This window comes from Pan paniscus, chromosome 7 (assembly GCF_029289425.2).
Source record: "Pan paniscus chromosome 7, NHGRI_mPanPan1-v2.0_pri, whole genome shotgun sequence".
Taxonomy (NCBI): Eukaryota; Metazoa; Chordata; class Mammalia; order Primates; family Hominidae; genus Pan; species Pan paniscus.
The window spans coordinates 23,985,155-23,999,875 of record NC_073256.2 but is presented as its reverse complement, the minus strand read 5'-3'; the positions used below and the strand labels follow the sequence as shown (position 1 = coordinate 23,999,875).

The following is a 14,721-nucleotide window of genomic DNA, read 5'->3' as shown; positions in this document are numbered from 1 at the left end:
CCCATCTCAGCGCCAGCCGGGGAAAGCAAGTAGACGTGTAATTTCAGGTTAGTTTCACTGAACTATTGTTTTTTTCACGCAATCCCTGAGGGGTGTGGGGGTGGGGGGAAGAGACACAGGAGGCCGAAAGAAACCGATCACACTGGGGCTTGCTGGTGGGGAAGGATGTGTTCTCGTTACTAGTAATTCTTGCAACAGAAAACGAGAAAACATATCCGTCTCCACATGTGGGATAAGACCAAGATGGGAATGCGAAAAGAAATGTACTGCAGCATGCTGAATTGGTGGGTAAATGGAAAAAGGACTTTGGAAAAAAGGGTGGTTTGCCCTTCAGCCGTGTAAGACGTCGATACGATGTGGCACTTGTTCCCCGTTTGTTCAGATGAATTCGTGTGGTATGCGTAAAATACCAGAAAAAATAAATAAGCAAAGAGGGGCTGGAGCTAAAGCCAAAAGGTAGAACAGGAAAGACCATCACCTGCTAGTGTGGTAGAGAGGAAGGTAACTTCTCTCTATGAATTTGTGCTTGGAAGTTGCCTAATGAAATGGCCAGAGTAGCGATTCAAGTTGTCACAGGAAGCATCCCATATCCCTGACTTCAAACAGACCTGCCAAAGGGTGGCGCAAGCCATGCCCTGTGTCTTCGATCATTCTGTCCGTCAAGGGAGATAGAATCACCGTGTCCTCTACCGGAGTGAATCGTGAGAGACCTAAGTCCAGTCTCCAGAATCAGTTGCTTGTTTGGGGTTGAAAGCTCAACTCCCCATACCTAGGCCACGGGCCCTGTGGCAGGTGCGGTTTACTCTTGGACTAGGTAGTCATGGCAGAGGAACACACAGTATCCGAGGATGCACACAGCACATTGTGTTCTACAGATTTGACCGACTGGTGGTGAGGTCTCCTCATGACCACACCGGCAGGGAGTTAGCAGGTGGCTTCCTGTGGGTGTGTGAATATCCAATGTGCTTAACCATCGACATGTGTGTGTTTGTGTGTGTTTCAGGTGACCCAACAGTCAACCCCTGAAAAAGGCGGTCACAAAACCCCCAGGCGACGAAGATGATGGCACGTCGGGACCCCAAATCTTGGGCCGAGAGACTGGTGAGAGCCCAGACCCTCCAGAAGCAGCGGAGGGCCCCAGTTGGGCCAAGGGCTCCCCCGCCCAGTGAAGAAGATCCCAGGGTAAGTCTAGCCCTGGATCTCTTGGGTATCGGGGTGGGGGTGGGGACGGGGGGAGGGGGTGTCACACGGTCCTCAGAGACTGGGTTGGATTCCAAAGAGCTCTGTCACCACCACCCAGGTTGCTTTTCCCATCCAAGGTGGGCGTGGCTTGGGACCTTCTCCCCGGCCCGATAGGTCCCTTGAGAGACTCTTGGGGGCAACCTCCCTTTCTACTTAGAGTCCTGTGTAGCCACGTTTGGCTGTGTTGTTGACTTCGGGTTCACCGTCGTGCCCCTTGGAACCTTGAGTCCTTCCTTTCAGAGTTCCTCCGTCACGTGGGCTTTGGGAGGGAACATCGTATCCGAACTCTCCCAGCACTTAACGGCCCCCATGCCGGTGTCCCCTCTTTGGAATCCTTATTCAGCTCTGAATTCACAATCCGTCCCAATGTGGACGTGGGATCGCTGCCTGTGGCTTCAGCTCACTCACCGACATCACTTCCTTTCCACCCACAGCTCAAGTGCAAAAACTGCGGGGCCTTTGGCCACACGGCCAGAAGTACCAGGTGCCCCATGAAGTGCTGGAAGGCAGCCCTGGTTCCAGCGACCTTGGGGGAAAAGGAAGGGAAGGAAAACCTGAAACCATGGAAGCCCCAGGTTGAAGCCAACCCGGGGCCCTTGAACAAGGATAAGGGAGAGAAGGAAGAGAGACCAAGGTGAGCAGTGGGAGGGGTTTTCACCACTCTTAGGGTACTGCCTCCTAAGGACATGGTGTCTCTGCACCTGCACACCGTGTGCCTTTCCGTCTCCGGGCCAGGGAAGGAACGCTGCAGAGAAATAGGCCGGAGCTCCGTGTCCTCCGGGGTTCCACACCCAGGAGCTCCTTTGGCTCTGGGAGATTCAGGGACGGGGAGAGGCGGGGGCGCTTCGTGCAGGTTCCCCACGACAGGGGGAAAAGCGATGGAATCCAAATCACAGTCCTTAGTTGGGAAGCCTAGAGGGCCACCTGGGGGACGGGAAGGTTGGCACGTGAGGGAAGGTGCAGAGGCGGAAAGGGCACCAGATATCCATTTCTGTATCACAAAACACGGAACGGGGCTGGGCCCCACACAGGGTTCTCCCTGTCTCCTGGGGAAAACCAGGGGGCACGGCCTGACCTTTTTCTGTTCTGAAGGCAACAAGACCCGCAGAGGAAGGCTCTCCTCCACATATTTTCTGGGAAACCTCCAGAGAAGCCGCTGCCGAATCGAAAAGGATCCACGGAATCTTCTGATTATCTGAGGGTGAGTGTCACCCCGGGCCCCTGGTCCTTTTCTCCTCTAGGTCACCCTGGTTGATTTCCTTTCAGCTTCCCGTCTGCGGGAGGAAATCGGGGAACCCCTCTTTCTTGCCTTCTTGGGGTCAGGGACTCCACGATCCTTCCAGGTCAATTTGATTCCAGGCCAAGACATCTGAAGATGCCGTATTTCCTGTTGCTTTCTTTCTGTCCAATTATGGCAAGCCTGCCAACAACATGTTCCTAGCGGCATGAGGAAATTAGTCCCTCAGAGGCCCCAAACGTGGAGAAGGCTAAACCCAGGAACATGCATGTGTTCAGAGAAGACGTCCTGAGTACCCTTGAGCCACCAACCTGCCTTCGGAAGGGCATCAGTCCGTTCCACTTCATGGAAGGCTGAGTGGAGGCGCTTTGATCCAGTTAATGCCCAAGACGCGATCTTTTGAACAATGGTGTGCTTAGATCAGCTACACATAGCTCGAGAGCGCATCTTTCATGTGTCTTGTCCTGATCAGCACTCAGGTGGAGGGTCTGTCCCTACTTCCAAGGACCGCCTGTCGATACTGTACTAAGAATTTCATGGCGTGTGCACCTTGTCTTTGGATGTGCTTGATTTTCACGTTGGCTCCATGCGGAGGAACTTCTAACCTGTGTTGTTTCCTCTCTTTCAGGTTGCAAGCGGGCCAATGCCGGTCCACACAACCAGTAAGAGGCCGCGCCTGGGCCCTGTCCTCGCTGATCGCTCAGCTACCGAAAGGTCTGACAGGGGCTCCGTCTTGGCTTCGCCGTCTCCCCTCAGAAAAGCCAGTCTGAGCTCCTCCTCAAGTCTTGGACCAAAGGAAAGACAGACAGGGGCTGCGGCCGACATCCCTCAGCCTGCAGTCAGGCAGCAGGGCCCCGAGCCTCTCCTCGTGGTGAAGCCGACACACAGCAGCCCTGAGGGTGGCTGCCGAGAAGTTCCCCAGGCTGCCTCCAAAACCCACGGCCTGCTCCAGGCCATCAGACCCCAGGCACAGGACAAACGTCCTGCGGTGACCTCACAGCCCTGCCCGCCAGCCGCCACACACAGCTTGGGCCTAGGCTCCAATCTCAGCTTCGGGCCAGGAGCCAAGAGACCTGCCCAGGCTCGGATTCAGGCTTGCCTGAACTTCCCCAAGAAACCGAGACTGGGTCCCTTCCAGATCCCCGAAAGCGCCATCCAGGGAGGTGAGCTGGGGGCCCCGGAGAATCTCCAACCTCCGCCAGCCGCAACCGAACTTGGACCAAGTACGTCGCCCCAGATGGGCAGGAGGACACCCGCCCAGGTGCCCAGCGTCGACCGGCAGCCTCCTCACAGCAGACCTTGCCTGCCTACTGCCCAGGCCTGCACCATGTCCCATCACCCAGCGGCCAGCCATGATGGGGCCCAGCCTCTCAGAGTGCTCTTCCGGAGACTGGAAAACGGACGCTGGAGCTCCAGCCTCCTGGCGGCCCCCTCATTTCACTCTCCTGAGAAGCCGGGAGCCTTCCTCGCTCAGAGCCCTCATGTGTCAGAGAAGTCTGAGGGTCCCCGTGTTCGTGTCCCACCGAGCGTCCTCTATGAGGACCTTCAGGTTTCCTCCTCCTCAGAGGACAGCGATTCTGACCTGGAGTGAGACTGCAGGTGGCACGGGCTCCTTGGCCTCCAGCTCCCGTGACTTGGAGGGGACTGTGGGACTGAGGAGTGCAGAGCAGAGAGCAGACTCTGTGCGGTGACTCCGAAGCTCCCCGGCTGTGGCGCTTCTGTGGATGTGGGAGCCCAGGCCAGGCAGGGAGCAGATGCAGGGGCTCTGCCTCATTGAATTCTGGTGAGGGACGTTGTAGTTCGCGTGGTTCTCCGGAAACGCGCCAGGAAAAGCTTCCGTGCCAGAGATTCGTTGCCTCAGAAACTGCGTGACGCGCAGGAGTCAGACTTCCGCTGGGACGTCAATAGGAAACTGGGGAATTACTGTGTATTTGCTCTCTAGATGACTGAATAAGGGAAAAGTTAAGGAACCCTGAGAGGTGCAGCCCTTCCGCTGTGCCCCGCCCTGAGAGCAGTGTTTCGGACGCTGGGAAGCGTGCTGTGCAGAGCGCTCTCGGGGTCTTTCCTCAGCCTCGAAAACTGGGCTGTGGAATGCCTTTGTACATGTGTGTGTTTAATTGGTTTTGAAGTGAATAAAATTCTCAAAAAGATGACATATTGTCTTTTGACTCTCATTCCGTGTTTGTGTTTAACTGATTTTCCGAGTGAAGGGGTGGCCTGCCCCTCCACACCTGTGGCTGTTTCTAGTCGGGTGGGATGAGAGACGGAGAGAAGAAATAAGACACAGAGACAAAGTATAGGGAGACAACAGTGGGTCCAGGGGACCGGCACTTAGCACACCAAGGACCTGCACCGGCACCGGCCTCTGAGTTCCCTCAGTTTTTATTGATTATGATTTTCATTATTTCAGCAAAAAGGAATGTAGTAGGAGAGCAGGGTGATAATAAGGAGAATGTCAACAAAAAAAAAAAAAAAAAAAAAACACACGTGAGCCAAAGAATCTATATCATTACTAAGTTCAAGGGAAGGTACTATGCCTGGACGTGCACGTAGGCCAGATTTATGTTTCTCTCCACCCAAACATCTCAGCGGAGTAAAGAATAACAAGGCAGCATTACTGCCAACACGTCTCGCCTCCCGCCACAGGGCAGCTTTTCTCCGAGCTCAGAGTTGAACAAATGTACGATCGGGCTTTACACCGTGACATTCAGTTCCCAGGGGCAAGCAGGAGACAGTGGCCTTCCTGCATCTCAACTGCAAGAGGCTTTCCTCTCTGACTAATCCACCTCAGCACAGACCCATTACGGGTGTCAGGCTGGGGGACAGTCAGGTCTTTCCCATCCCACGAGGCCATATTTCAGACTGTCACATGGGGAGAAACCTTGGACAATACCCTGCTTTCAAGGGCAGAAGTCCCTGTGGCTTTCCACGGTGCATTTTGCCCCTGGTTTATTGAGACTAGAGAATGGCAATGACTTTTACCAAGTATACTGCTCGTAAACATTTGGTTAACAAGGCACGCCCTGCACAGCCCTAGATCCCTTAAGCCTCGATGTTATACAACACAGGTTTTTGTGAGCTCCAAGTTGGGTCAAAGGGGCCGCGGCAAAGCTACAAATGATCAACATCTCAGCAAAGCAATTGTTTAAAGTACAGGTCTTTTTCAAAATGGAGTCTCTTATGTCTTCCCCTTCTACATAGACACAGTGACAGTCTGATCTCCCTTTCTTTACCCTACATCCAAGGGCTTGAACATTTCTTGACTTGTTGGCAATCCAAATCGTTATGTCTCCGAAACAGAGTTGACTGAGGGGACCGCAGGGCTGGGCAGGACCTTTGACTTCGTATACAACCACAGGAGCAAGAAAACCTCAGCCCCACTCTACTAACACGCACCTAGTAAAATTCCGCCAACCGAATCTCACCCACGCTAACACGTGGGGAGCGTTGCTTGCACCACGAGTCCCCATTTGGCTCAACCGCCGATGCCAAGTGTGTGGTTCCAGTTGCGACGGCCCCCCGTGAAGTGGCTTCCGGATGTGCGAATGAACCAGGCAGAGTTTCACTGGCCAAATAGACCCCAGCAAAGCTGAAGTCAACTCCCACATTTGGGATGTACTTCAGAGGTAAAACATTCATCCCGTCTTCTTTCCGGATGTCTGACACCGTGGTTCTCCCCCTGATCCTAAGAGTAGCTGAGGTAGAGACTCACTGAAAGATCTAGGCAGGGAGATCCCATCATGCACAGGCTCTCTCCATTCTCTGACCTGGGAACAACTCTGAGCAGGATTCCACATCTAGGGGGCCTCGGAACTGAGCGGGATTTTCTGAGACACACCAAATGTCTGCTCCCTTTCCGCCGCTGTTGAGGGTCGTTATCTGGATTATCCAGATCACCTAGAAAGTATCCGTATCCAGAATCAATAAGATCAACTCTCTGCTCCTCTGACAGCAGAAGGAGCAGGACCATAAGGAACCAAAGAGCGTGGAAGGAAACGATGTGACAGGAAAGCTCAGAGAACGGCCACAGGGGGTCGTCAGCAGGCCTTCCAACCTGAATCATGAATAATTAATGAAGCGCAAATCAAAGGGGACTCGAGTTTCAGCAGGAGCAATTCATCCAACGGGAGATCGCCGGAGGGCCAACACGATTGAGAGACTGGGAGCCGGGTGCAGTGTCAAAGGGGACGCGACTGGTTCCAAAGCTCAAGAACACCATGGGGTCACTTGGGCTACGTGAGAAAATGCCCCAGTGTGCTGGTTCATCATTCCGACTCCTGCCTGTCTCTTCCCGTCCAAGGAACATGGACCCTAAGTCGTGCAGCTGCAGATGACCATGGGCAGAATTAGGGGCCGTGGCACAAAAGTTCACCGACACGGGAGTTCCACAGAAGGTGCGGTGGATCTTCGCAAATCCAGAGACATGGCAATGGGACCCAGGGAATTAGAGCCTCACAGGCGTCCGGGAGACTTTTCAGGCATAATGCCTGGAGTCGCAAGACGAGCTGAAAAAGGAGCCAGGCACTGAAGGACAAAGCGTTGTTGACTTTCCTCATCTGTGTTTCCCAGTGCGGTCCAATTCACGGTGGTTTCCAAGCGCCTCCTGGAGGAGAAAACACATGAGGGTGCGGTCAGGGTTCTCTGCTGACAGACTTACCTTGGGGAAGAAAGAGAAGCTCTGAAGATGGATCATGGCCGTGACTGCACGTCAAGGAGAATCTCCTTGATGACACTGAGGCCCACGTCGAGATAGACTAAATGTGGTCCAATTAAAAGGTGTCTATTTTACCACATTTTTTTAAAACAAAACAAAACAAAACAAAACAAAACAAAAAGATGGAAAAGAAGACAGGGGTAGAGGCACCAGTGTTACATGTCTGACGGGGAGCATCTATTCTTCAAAGCTTGCAGCTGTACACGTAGGTTTTAGAATGTCTGTCAGCAGTGGACATGATCTTAGAGTGGGCTGTGCAGATAGACCTTTCCAGGTCACGTAATTGGATTAAGTTAATTGCAATGAAGGTACAGGTAACTGATTAGGTTAGGGTACGTTCCTTGTCAGGTGACCAGAGGCAGCATAAAAGGCAGCCTGGAAAGCAGAGGTCCCTCTCCGCCCCTTCCTCCGTCGTCCTGGATGCTGCATCGCTTCCAGCGGGGCTGCTCCAGCACCTGCCCATCTCAGCGCCAGCCGGGGAAAGCAAGTAGACGTGTAATTTCAGGTTAGTTTCACTGAACTATTGTTTTTTTCACGCAATCCCTGAGGGGTGTGGGGGTGGGGGGAAGAGACACAGGAGGCCGAAAGAAACCGATCACACTGGGGCTTGCTGGTGGGGAAGGATGTGTTCTCGTTACTAGTAATTCTTGCAACAGAAAACGAGAAAACATATCCGTCTCCACATGTGGGATAAGACCAAGATGGGAATGCGAAAAGAAATGTACTGCAGCATGCTGAATTGGTGGGTAAATGGAAAAAGGACTTTGGAAAAAAGGGTGGTTTGCCCTTCAGCCGTGTAAGACGTCGATACGATGTGGCACTTGTTCCCCGTTTGTTCAGATGAATTCGTGTGGTATGCGTAAAATACCAGAAAAAATAAATAAGCAAAGAGGGGCTGGAGCTAAAGCCAAAAGGTAGAACAGGAAAGACCATCACCTGCTAGTGTGGTAGAGAGGAAGGTAACTTCTCTCTATGAATTTGTGCTTGGAAGTTGCCTAATGAAATGGCCAGAGTAGCGATTCAAGTTGTCACAGGAAGCATCCCATATCCCTGACTTCAAACAGACCTGCCAAAGGGTGGCGCAAGCCATGCCCTGTGTCTTCGATCATTCTGTCCGTCAAGGGAGATAGAATCACCGTGTCTTCTATCGGAGTGAATCGTGAGAGACCTAAGTCCAGTCTCCAGAATCAGTTGCTTGTTTGGGGTTGAAAGCTCAACTCCCCATACCTAGGCCACGGGCCCTGTGGCAGGTGCGGTTTACTCTTGGACTAGGTAGTCATGGCAGAGGAACACACAGTATCCGAGGATGCACACAGCACATTGTGTTCTACAGATTTGACCGACTGGTGGTGAGGTCTCCTCATGACCACACCGGCAGGGAGTTAGCAGGTGGCTTCCTGTGGGTGTGTGAATATCCAATGTGCTTAACCATCGACATGTGTGTGTTTGTGTGTGTTTCAGGTGACCCAACAGTCAACCCCTGAAAAAGGCGGTCACAAAACCCCCAGGCGACGAAGATGATGGCACGTCGGGACCCCAAATCTTGGGCCGAGAGACTGGTGAGAGCCCAGACCCTCCAGAAGCAGCGGAGGGCCCCAGTTGGGCCAAGGGCTCCCCCGCCCAGTGAAGAAGATCCCAGGGTAAGTCTAGCCCTGGATCTCTTGGGTATCGGGGTGGGGGTGGGGACGGGGGGAGGGGGTGTCACACGGTCCTCAGAGACTGGGTTGGATTCCAAAGAGCTCTGTCACCACCACCCAGGTTGCTTTTCCCATCCAAGGTGGGCGTGGCTTGGGACCTTCTCCCCGGCCCGATAGGTCCCTTGAGAGACTCTTGGGGGCAACCTCCCTTTCTACTTAGAGTCCTGTGTAGCCACGTTTGGCTGTGTTGTTGACTTCGGATTCACCGTCGTGCCCCTTGGAACCTTGAGTCCTTCCTTTCAGAGTTCCTCCGTCACGTGGGCTTTGGGAGGGAACATCGTATCCGAACTCTCCCAGCACTTAACGGCCCCCATGCCGGTGTCCCCTCTTTGGAATCCTTATTCAGCTCTGAATTCACAATCCGTCCCAATGTGGACGTGGGATCGCTGCCTGTGGCTTCAGCTCACTCACCGACATCACTTCCTTTCCACCCACAGCTCAAGTGCAAAAACTGCGGGGCCTTTGGCCACACGGCCAGAAGTACCAGGTGCCCCATGAAGTGCTGGAAGGCAGCCCTGGTTCCAGAGACCTTGGGGAAAAAGGAAGGGAAGGAAAACCTGAAACCATGGAAGCCCCAGGTTGAAGCCAACCCGGGGCCCTTGAACAAGGATAAGGGAGAGAAGGAAGAGAGACCAAGGTGAGCAGTGGGAGGGGTTTTCACCACTCTTAGGGTACTGCCTCCTAAGGACATGGTGTCTCTGCACCTGCACACCGTGTGCCTTTCCGTCTCCGGGCCAGGGAAGGAACGCTGCAGAGAAATAGGCCGGAGCTCCGTGTCCTCCGGGGTTCCACACCCAGGAGCTCCTTTGGCTCTGGGAGATTCAGGGACGGGGAGAGGCGGGGTCGCTTCGTGCACGTTCCCCACGACAGGGGGAAAAGCGATGGAATCCAAATCACAGTCCTTAGCTGGGAAGCCTAGAGGGCCACCTGGGGGATGGGAAGGTTGGCACGTGAGGGAAGGTGCAGAGGCGGAAAGGGCACCAGATGTCCATTTCTGTATCACAAAACACGGAACGGGGCTGGGCCCCACACAGGGTTCTCCCTGTCTCCTGGGGAAAACCAGGGGGCACGGCCTGACCTTTTTCTGTTCTGAAGGCAACAAGACCCGCAGAGGAAGGCTCTCCTCCACATATTTTCTGGGAAACCTCCAGAGAAGCCGCTGCCGAATCGAAAAGGATCCACGGAATCTTCTGATTATCTGAGGGTGAGTGTCACCCCGGGCCCCTGGTCCTTTTCTCCTCTAGGTCACCCTGGTTGATTTCCTTTCAGCTTCCCGTCTGCGGGAGGAAATCGGGGAACCCCTCTTTCTTGCCTTCTTGGGGTCAGGGACTCCACGATCCTTCCAGGTCAATTTGATTCCAGGCCAAGGCATCTGAAGATGCCGTATTTCCTGTTGCTTTCTTTCTGTCCAATTATGGCAAGCCTGCCAACAACATGTTCCTAGCGGCATGAGGAAATTAGTCCCTCAGAGGCCCCAAACGTGGAGAAGGCTAAACCCAGGAACATGCATGTGTTCAGAGAAGACGTCCTGAGTACCCTTGAGCCACCAACCTGCCTTCGGAAGGGCATCAGTCCGTTCCACTTCATGGAAGGCTGAGTGGAGGCGCTTTGATCCAGTTAATGCCCAAGACGCGATCTTTTGAACAATGGTGTGCTTAGATCAGCTACACATAGCTCGAGAGCGCATCTTTCATGTGTCTTGTCCTGATCAGCACTCAGGTGGAGGGTCTGTCCCTACTTCCAAGGACCGCCTGTCGATACTGTACTAAGAATTTCATGGCGTGTGCACCTTGTCTTTGGATGTGCTTGATTTTCACGTTGGCTCCATGCGGAGGAACTTCTAACCTGTGTTGTTTCCTCTCTTTCAGGTTGCAAGCGGGCCAATGCCGGTCCACACAACCAGTAAGAGGCCGCGCCTGGGCCCTGTCCTCGCTGATCGCTCAGCTACCGAAAGGTCTGACAGGGGCTCCGTCTTGGCTTCGCCGTCTCCCCTCAGAAAAGCCAGTCTGAGCTCCTCCTCAAGTCTTGGACCAAAGGAAAGACAGACAGGGGCTGCGGCCGACATCCCTCAGCCTGCAGTCAGGCAGCAGGGCCCCGAGCCTCTCCTCGTGGTGAAGCCGACACACAGCAGCCCTGAGGGTGGCTGCCGAGAAGTTCCCCAGGCTGCCTCCAAAACCCACGGCCTGCTCCAGGCCATCAGACCCCAGGCACAGGACAAACGTCCTGCGGTGACCTCACAGCCCTGCCCGCCAGCCGCCACACACAGCTTGGGCCTAGGCTCCAATCTCAGCTTCGGGCCAGGAGCCAAGAGACCTGCTCAGGCTCGGATTCAGGCTTGCCTGAACTTCCCCAAGAAACCGAGACTGGGTCCCTTCCAGATCCCCGAAAGCGCCATCCAGGGAGGTGAGCTGGGGGCCCCGGAGAATCTCCAACCTCCGCCAGCCGCAACCGAACTTGGACCAAGTACGTCGCCCCAGATGGGCAGGAGGACACCCGCCCAGGTGCCCAGCGTCGACCGGCAGCCTCCGCACAGCAGACCTTGCCTGCCTACTGCCCAGGCCTGCACCATGTCCCATCACCCAGCGGCCAGCCATGATGGGGCCCAGCCTCTCAGAGTGCTCTTCCGGAGACTGGAAAACGGACGCTGGAGCTCCAGCCTCCTGGCGGCCCCCTCATTTCACTCTCCTGAGAAGCCGGGAGCCTTCCTCGCTCAGAGCCCTCATGTGTCAGAGAAGTCTGAGGGTCCCCGTGTTCGTGTCCCACCGAGCGTCCTCTATGAGGACCTTCAGGTTTCCTCCTCCTCAGAGGACAGCGATTCTGACCTGGAGTGAGACTGCAGGTGGCACGGGCTCCTTGGCCTCCAGCTCCCGTGACTTGGAGGGGACTGTGGGACTGAGGAGTGCAGAGCAGAGAGCAGACTCTGTGCGGTGACTCCGAAGCTCCCCGGCTGTGGCGCTTCTGTGGATGTGGGAGCCCAGGCCAGGCAGGGAGCAGATGCAGGGGCTCTGCCTCATTGAATTCTGGTGAGGGACGTTGTAGTTCGCGTGGTTCTCCGGAAACGCGCCAGGAAAAGCTTCCGTGCCAGAGATTCGTTGCCTCAGAAACTGCGTGACGCGCAGGAGTCAGACTTCCGCTGGGACGTCAATAGGAAACTGGGGAATTACTGTGTATTTGCTCTCTAGATGACTGAATAAGGGAAAAGTTAGGGAACCCTGAGAGGTGCAGCCCTTCCGCTGTGCCCCGCCCTGAGAGCAGTGTTTCGGACGCTGGGAAGCGTGCTGTGCAGAGCGCTCTCGGGGTCTTTCCTCAGCCTCGAAAACTGGGCTGTGGAATGCCTTTGTACATGTGTGTGTTTAATTGGTTTTGAAGTGAATAAAATTCTCAAAAAGATGACATATTGTCTTTTGACTCTCATTCCGTGTTTGTGTTTAACTGATTTTCCGAGTGAAGGGGTGGCCTGCCCCTCCACACCTGTGGCTGTTTCTAGTCGGGTGGGATGAGAGACGGAGAGAAGAAATAAGACACAGAGACAAAGTATAGGGAGACAACAGTGGGTCCAGGGGACCGGCACTCAGCACACCAAGGACCTGCACCGGCACCGGCCTCTGAGTTCCCTCAGTTTTTATTGATTATGATTTTCATTATTTCAGCAAAAAGGAATGTAGTAGGAGAGCAGGGTGATAATAAGGAGAAGGTCAACAACACCAAAAAAAAAAAAAAAAAAAAAAAACACACGTGAGCCAAAGAATCTATATCATTACTAAGTTCAAGGGAAGGTACTATGCCTGGACGTGCACGTAGGCCAGATTTATGTTTCTCTCCACCCAAACATCTCAGCGGAGTAAAGAATAACAAGGCAGCATTACTGCCAACACGTCTCGCCTCCCGCCACAGGGCAGCTTTTCTCCGAGCTCAGAGTTGAACAAATGTACGATCGGGCTTTACACCGAGACATTCAGTTCCCAGGGGCAAGCAGGAGACAGTGGCCTTCCTGCATCTCAACTGCAAGAGGCTTTCCTCTTTGACTAATCCACCTCAGCACAGACCCATTACGGGTGTCAGGCTGGGGGACAGTCAGGTCTTTCCCATCCCACGAGGCCATATTTCAGACTGTCACATGGGGAGAAACCTTGGACAATACCCTGCTTTCAAGGGCAGAGGTCCCTGTGGCTTTCCACGGTGCATTGTGCCCCTGGTTTATTGAGACTAGAGAATGGCAATGACTTTTACCAAGTATACTGCTCGTAAACATTTGGTTAACAAGGCACGCCCTGCACAGCCCTAGATCCCTTAAGCCTCGATGTTATACAACACAGGTTTTTGTGAGCTCCAAGTTGGGTCAAAGGGGCCGCGGCAAAGCTACAAATGATCAACATCTCAGCAAAGCAATTGTTTAAAGTACAGGTCTTTTTCAAAATGGAGTCTCTTATGTCTTCCCCTTCTACATAGACACAGTGACAGTCTGATCTCCCTTTCTTTACCCTACATCCAAGGGCTTGAACATTTCTTGACTTGTTGGCAATCCAAATCGTTATGTCTCCGAAACAGAGTTGACTGAGGGGACCGCAGGGCTGGGCAGGACCTTTGACTTCGTATACAACCACAGGAGCAAGAAAACCTCAGCCCCACTCTACTAACACGCACCTAGTAAAATTCCGCCAACCGAATCTCACCCACGCTAACACGTGGGGAGCGTTGCTTGCACCACGAGTCCCCATTTGGCTCAACCGCCGATGCCAAGTGTGTGGTTCCAGTTGCGACGGCCCCCCGTGAAGTGGCTTCCGGATGTGCGAATGAACCAGGCAGAGTTTCACTGGCCAAATAGACCCCAGCAAAGCTGAAGTCAACTCCCACATTTGGGATGTACTTCAGAGGTAAAACATTCATCCCGTCTTCTTTCCGGATGTCTGACACCGTGGTTCTCCCCCTGATCCTAAGAGTAGCTGAGGTAGAGACTCACTGAAAGATCTAGGCAGGGAGATCCCATCATGCACAGGCTCTCTCCATTCTCTGACCTGGGAACAACTCTGAGCAGGATTCCACATCTAGGGGGCCTCGGAACTGAGCGGGATTTTCTGAGACACACCAAATGGCTGCTCCCTTTCCGCCGCTGTTGAGGGTCGTTATCTGGATTATCCAGATCACCTAGAAAGTATCCGTATCCAGAATCAATAAGATCAACTCTCTGCTCCTCTGACAGCAGAAGGAGCAGGACCATAAGGAACCAAAGAGCGTGGAAGGAAACGATGTGACAGGAAAGCTCAGAGAACGGCCACAGGGGGTCGTCAGCAGGCCTTCCAACCTGAATCATGAATAATTAATGAAGCGCAAATCAAAGGGGACTCGAGTTTCAGCAGGAGCAATTCATCCAACGGGAGATCGCCGGAGGGCCAACACGATTGAGAGACTGGGAGCCGGGTGCAGTGTCAAAGGGGACGCGACTGGTTCCAAAGCTCGAGAAGACCATGGGGTCACTTGGGCTACATGAGAAAATGCCCCAGTGTGCTGGTTCACCATTCCGACTCCTGCCTGTCTCTTCCGGTTCAAGGATCTTAGAACCTTACTTGTGTTATCCAGTTGTCGTTCTTTTTTTAGATACATATGCAGTGATACACTACTGTAACTATTTTTTTAATTTATATTTAGGCCTCTCCTCATAAGATACATTATGCAAGAGCCTTTCCATTATGTTTCAAAACACAGTAGCATCTCACTCTACACACCTGACATGCCTGGTTACTGTTTTATCCAACATGTTTGAAATCAGCAGTGTGATTGCCTTTTTTTTTCTACACGAAGGAGATAGAAACTTGTCTGTCCTCCTCAAAGTT

General features: G+C 53.5%; 2 protein-coding genes across 2 annotated transcripts; both read left to right on the top strand.

The window, feature by feature from the left end:
- Positions 1 to 1,059: 1,059 nt before the first annotated feature.
- LOC129395871 (protein FAM90A15-like) lies at positions 1,060 to 4,070 on the top strand. Its single transcript, XM_055107296.1, has 4 exons — positions 1,060 to 1,182; positions 1,677 to 1,876; positions 2,335 to 2,443; positions 3,108 to 4,070. The coding sequence occupies exons 1-4, from the start codon at positions 1,060 to 1,062 to the stop codon at positions 4,068 to 4,070; spliced, it is 1,395 nt and encodes a 464-aa protein (XP_054963271.1).
- Positions 4,071 to 8,710: 4,640 nt separating this feature from the next.
- LOC129395873 (protein FAM90A15-like) lies at positions 8,711 to 11,721 on the top strand. The gene is made up of 4 exons (XM_055107297.1): positions 8,711 to 8,833; positions 9,328 to 9,527; positions 9,986 to 10,094; positions 10,759 to 11,721. The coding sequence occupies exons 1-4, from the start codon at positions 8,711 to 8,713 to the stop codon at positions 11,719 to 11,721; spliced, it is 1,395 nt and encodes a 464-aa protein (XP_054963272.1).
- The last annotated feature ends 3,000 nt before the right edge of the window (positions 11,722 to 14,721 follow it).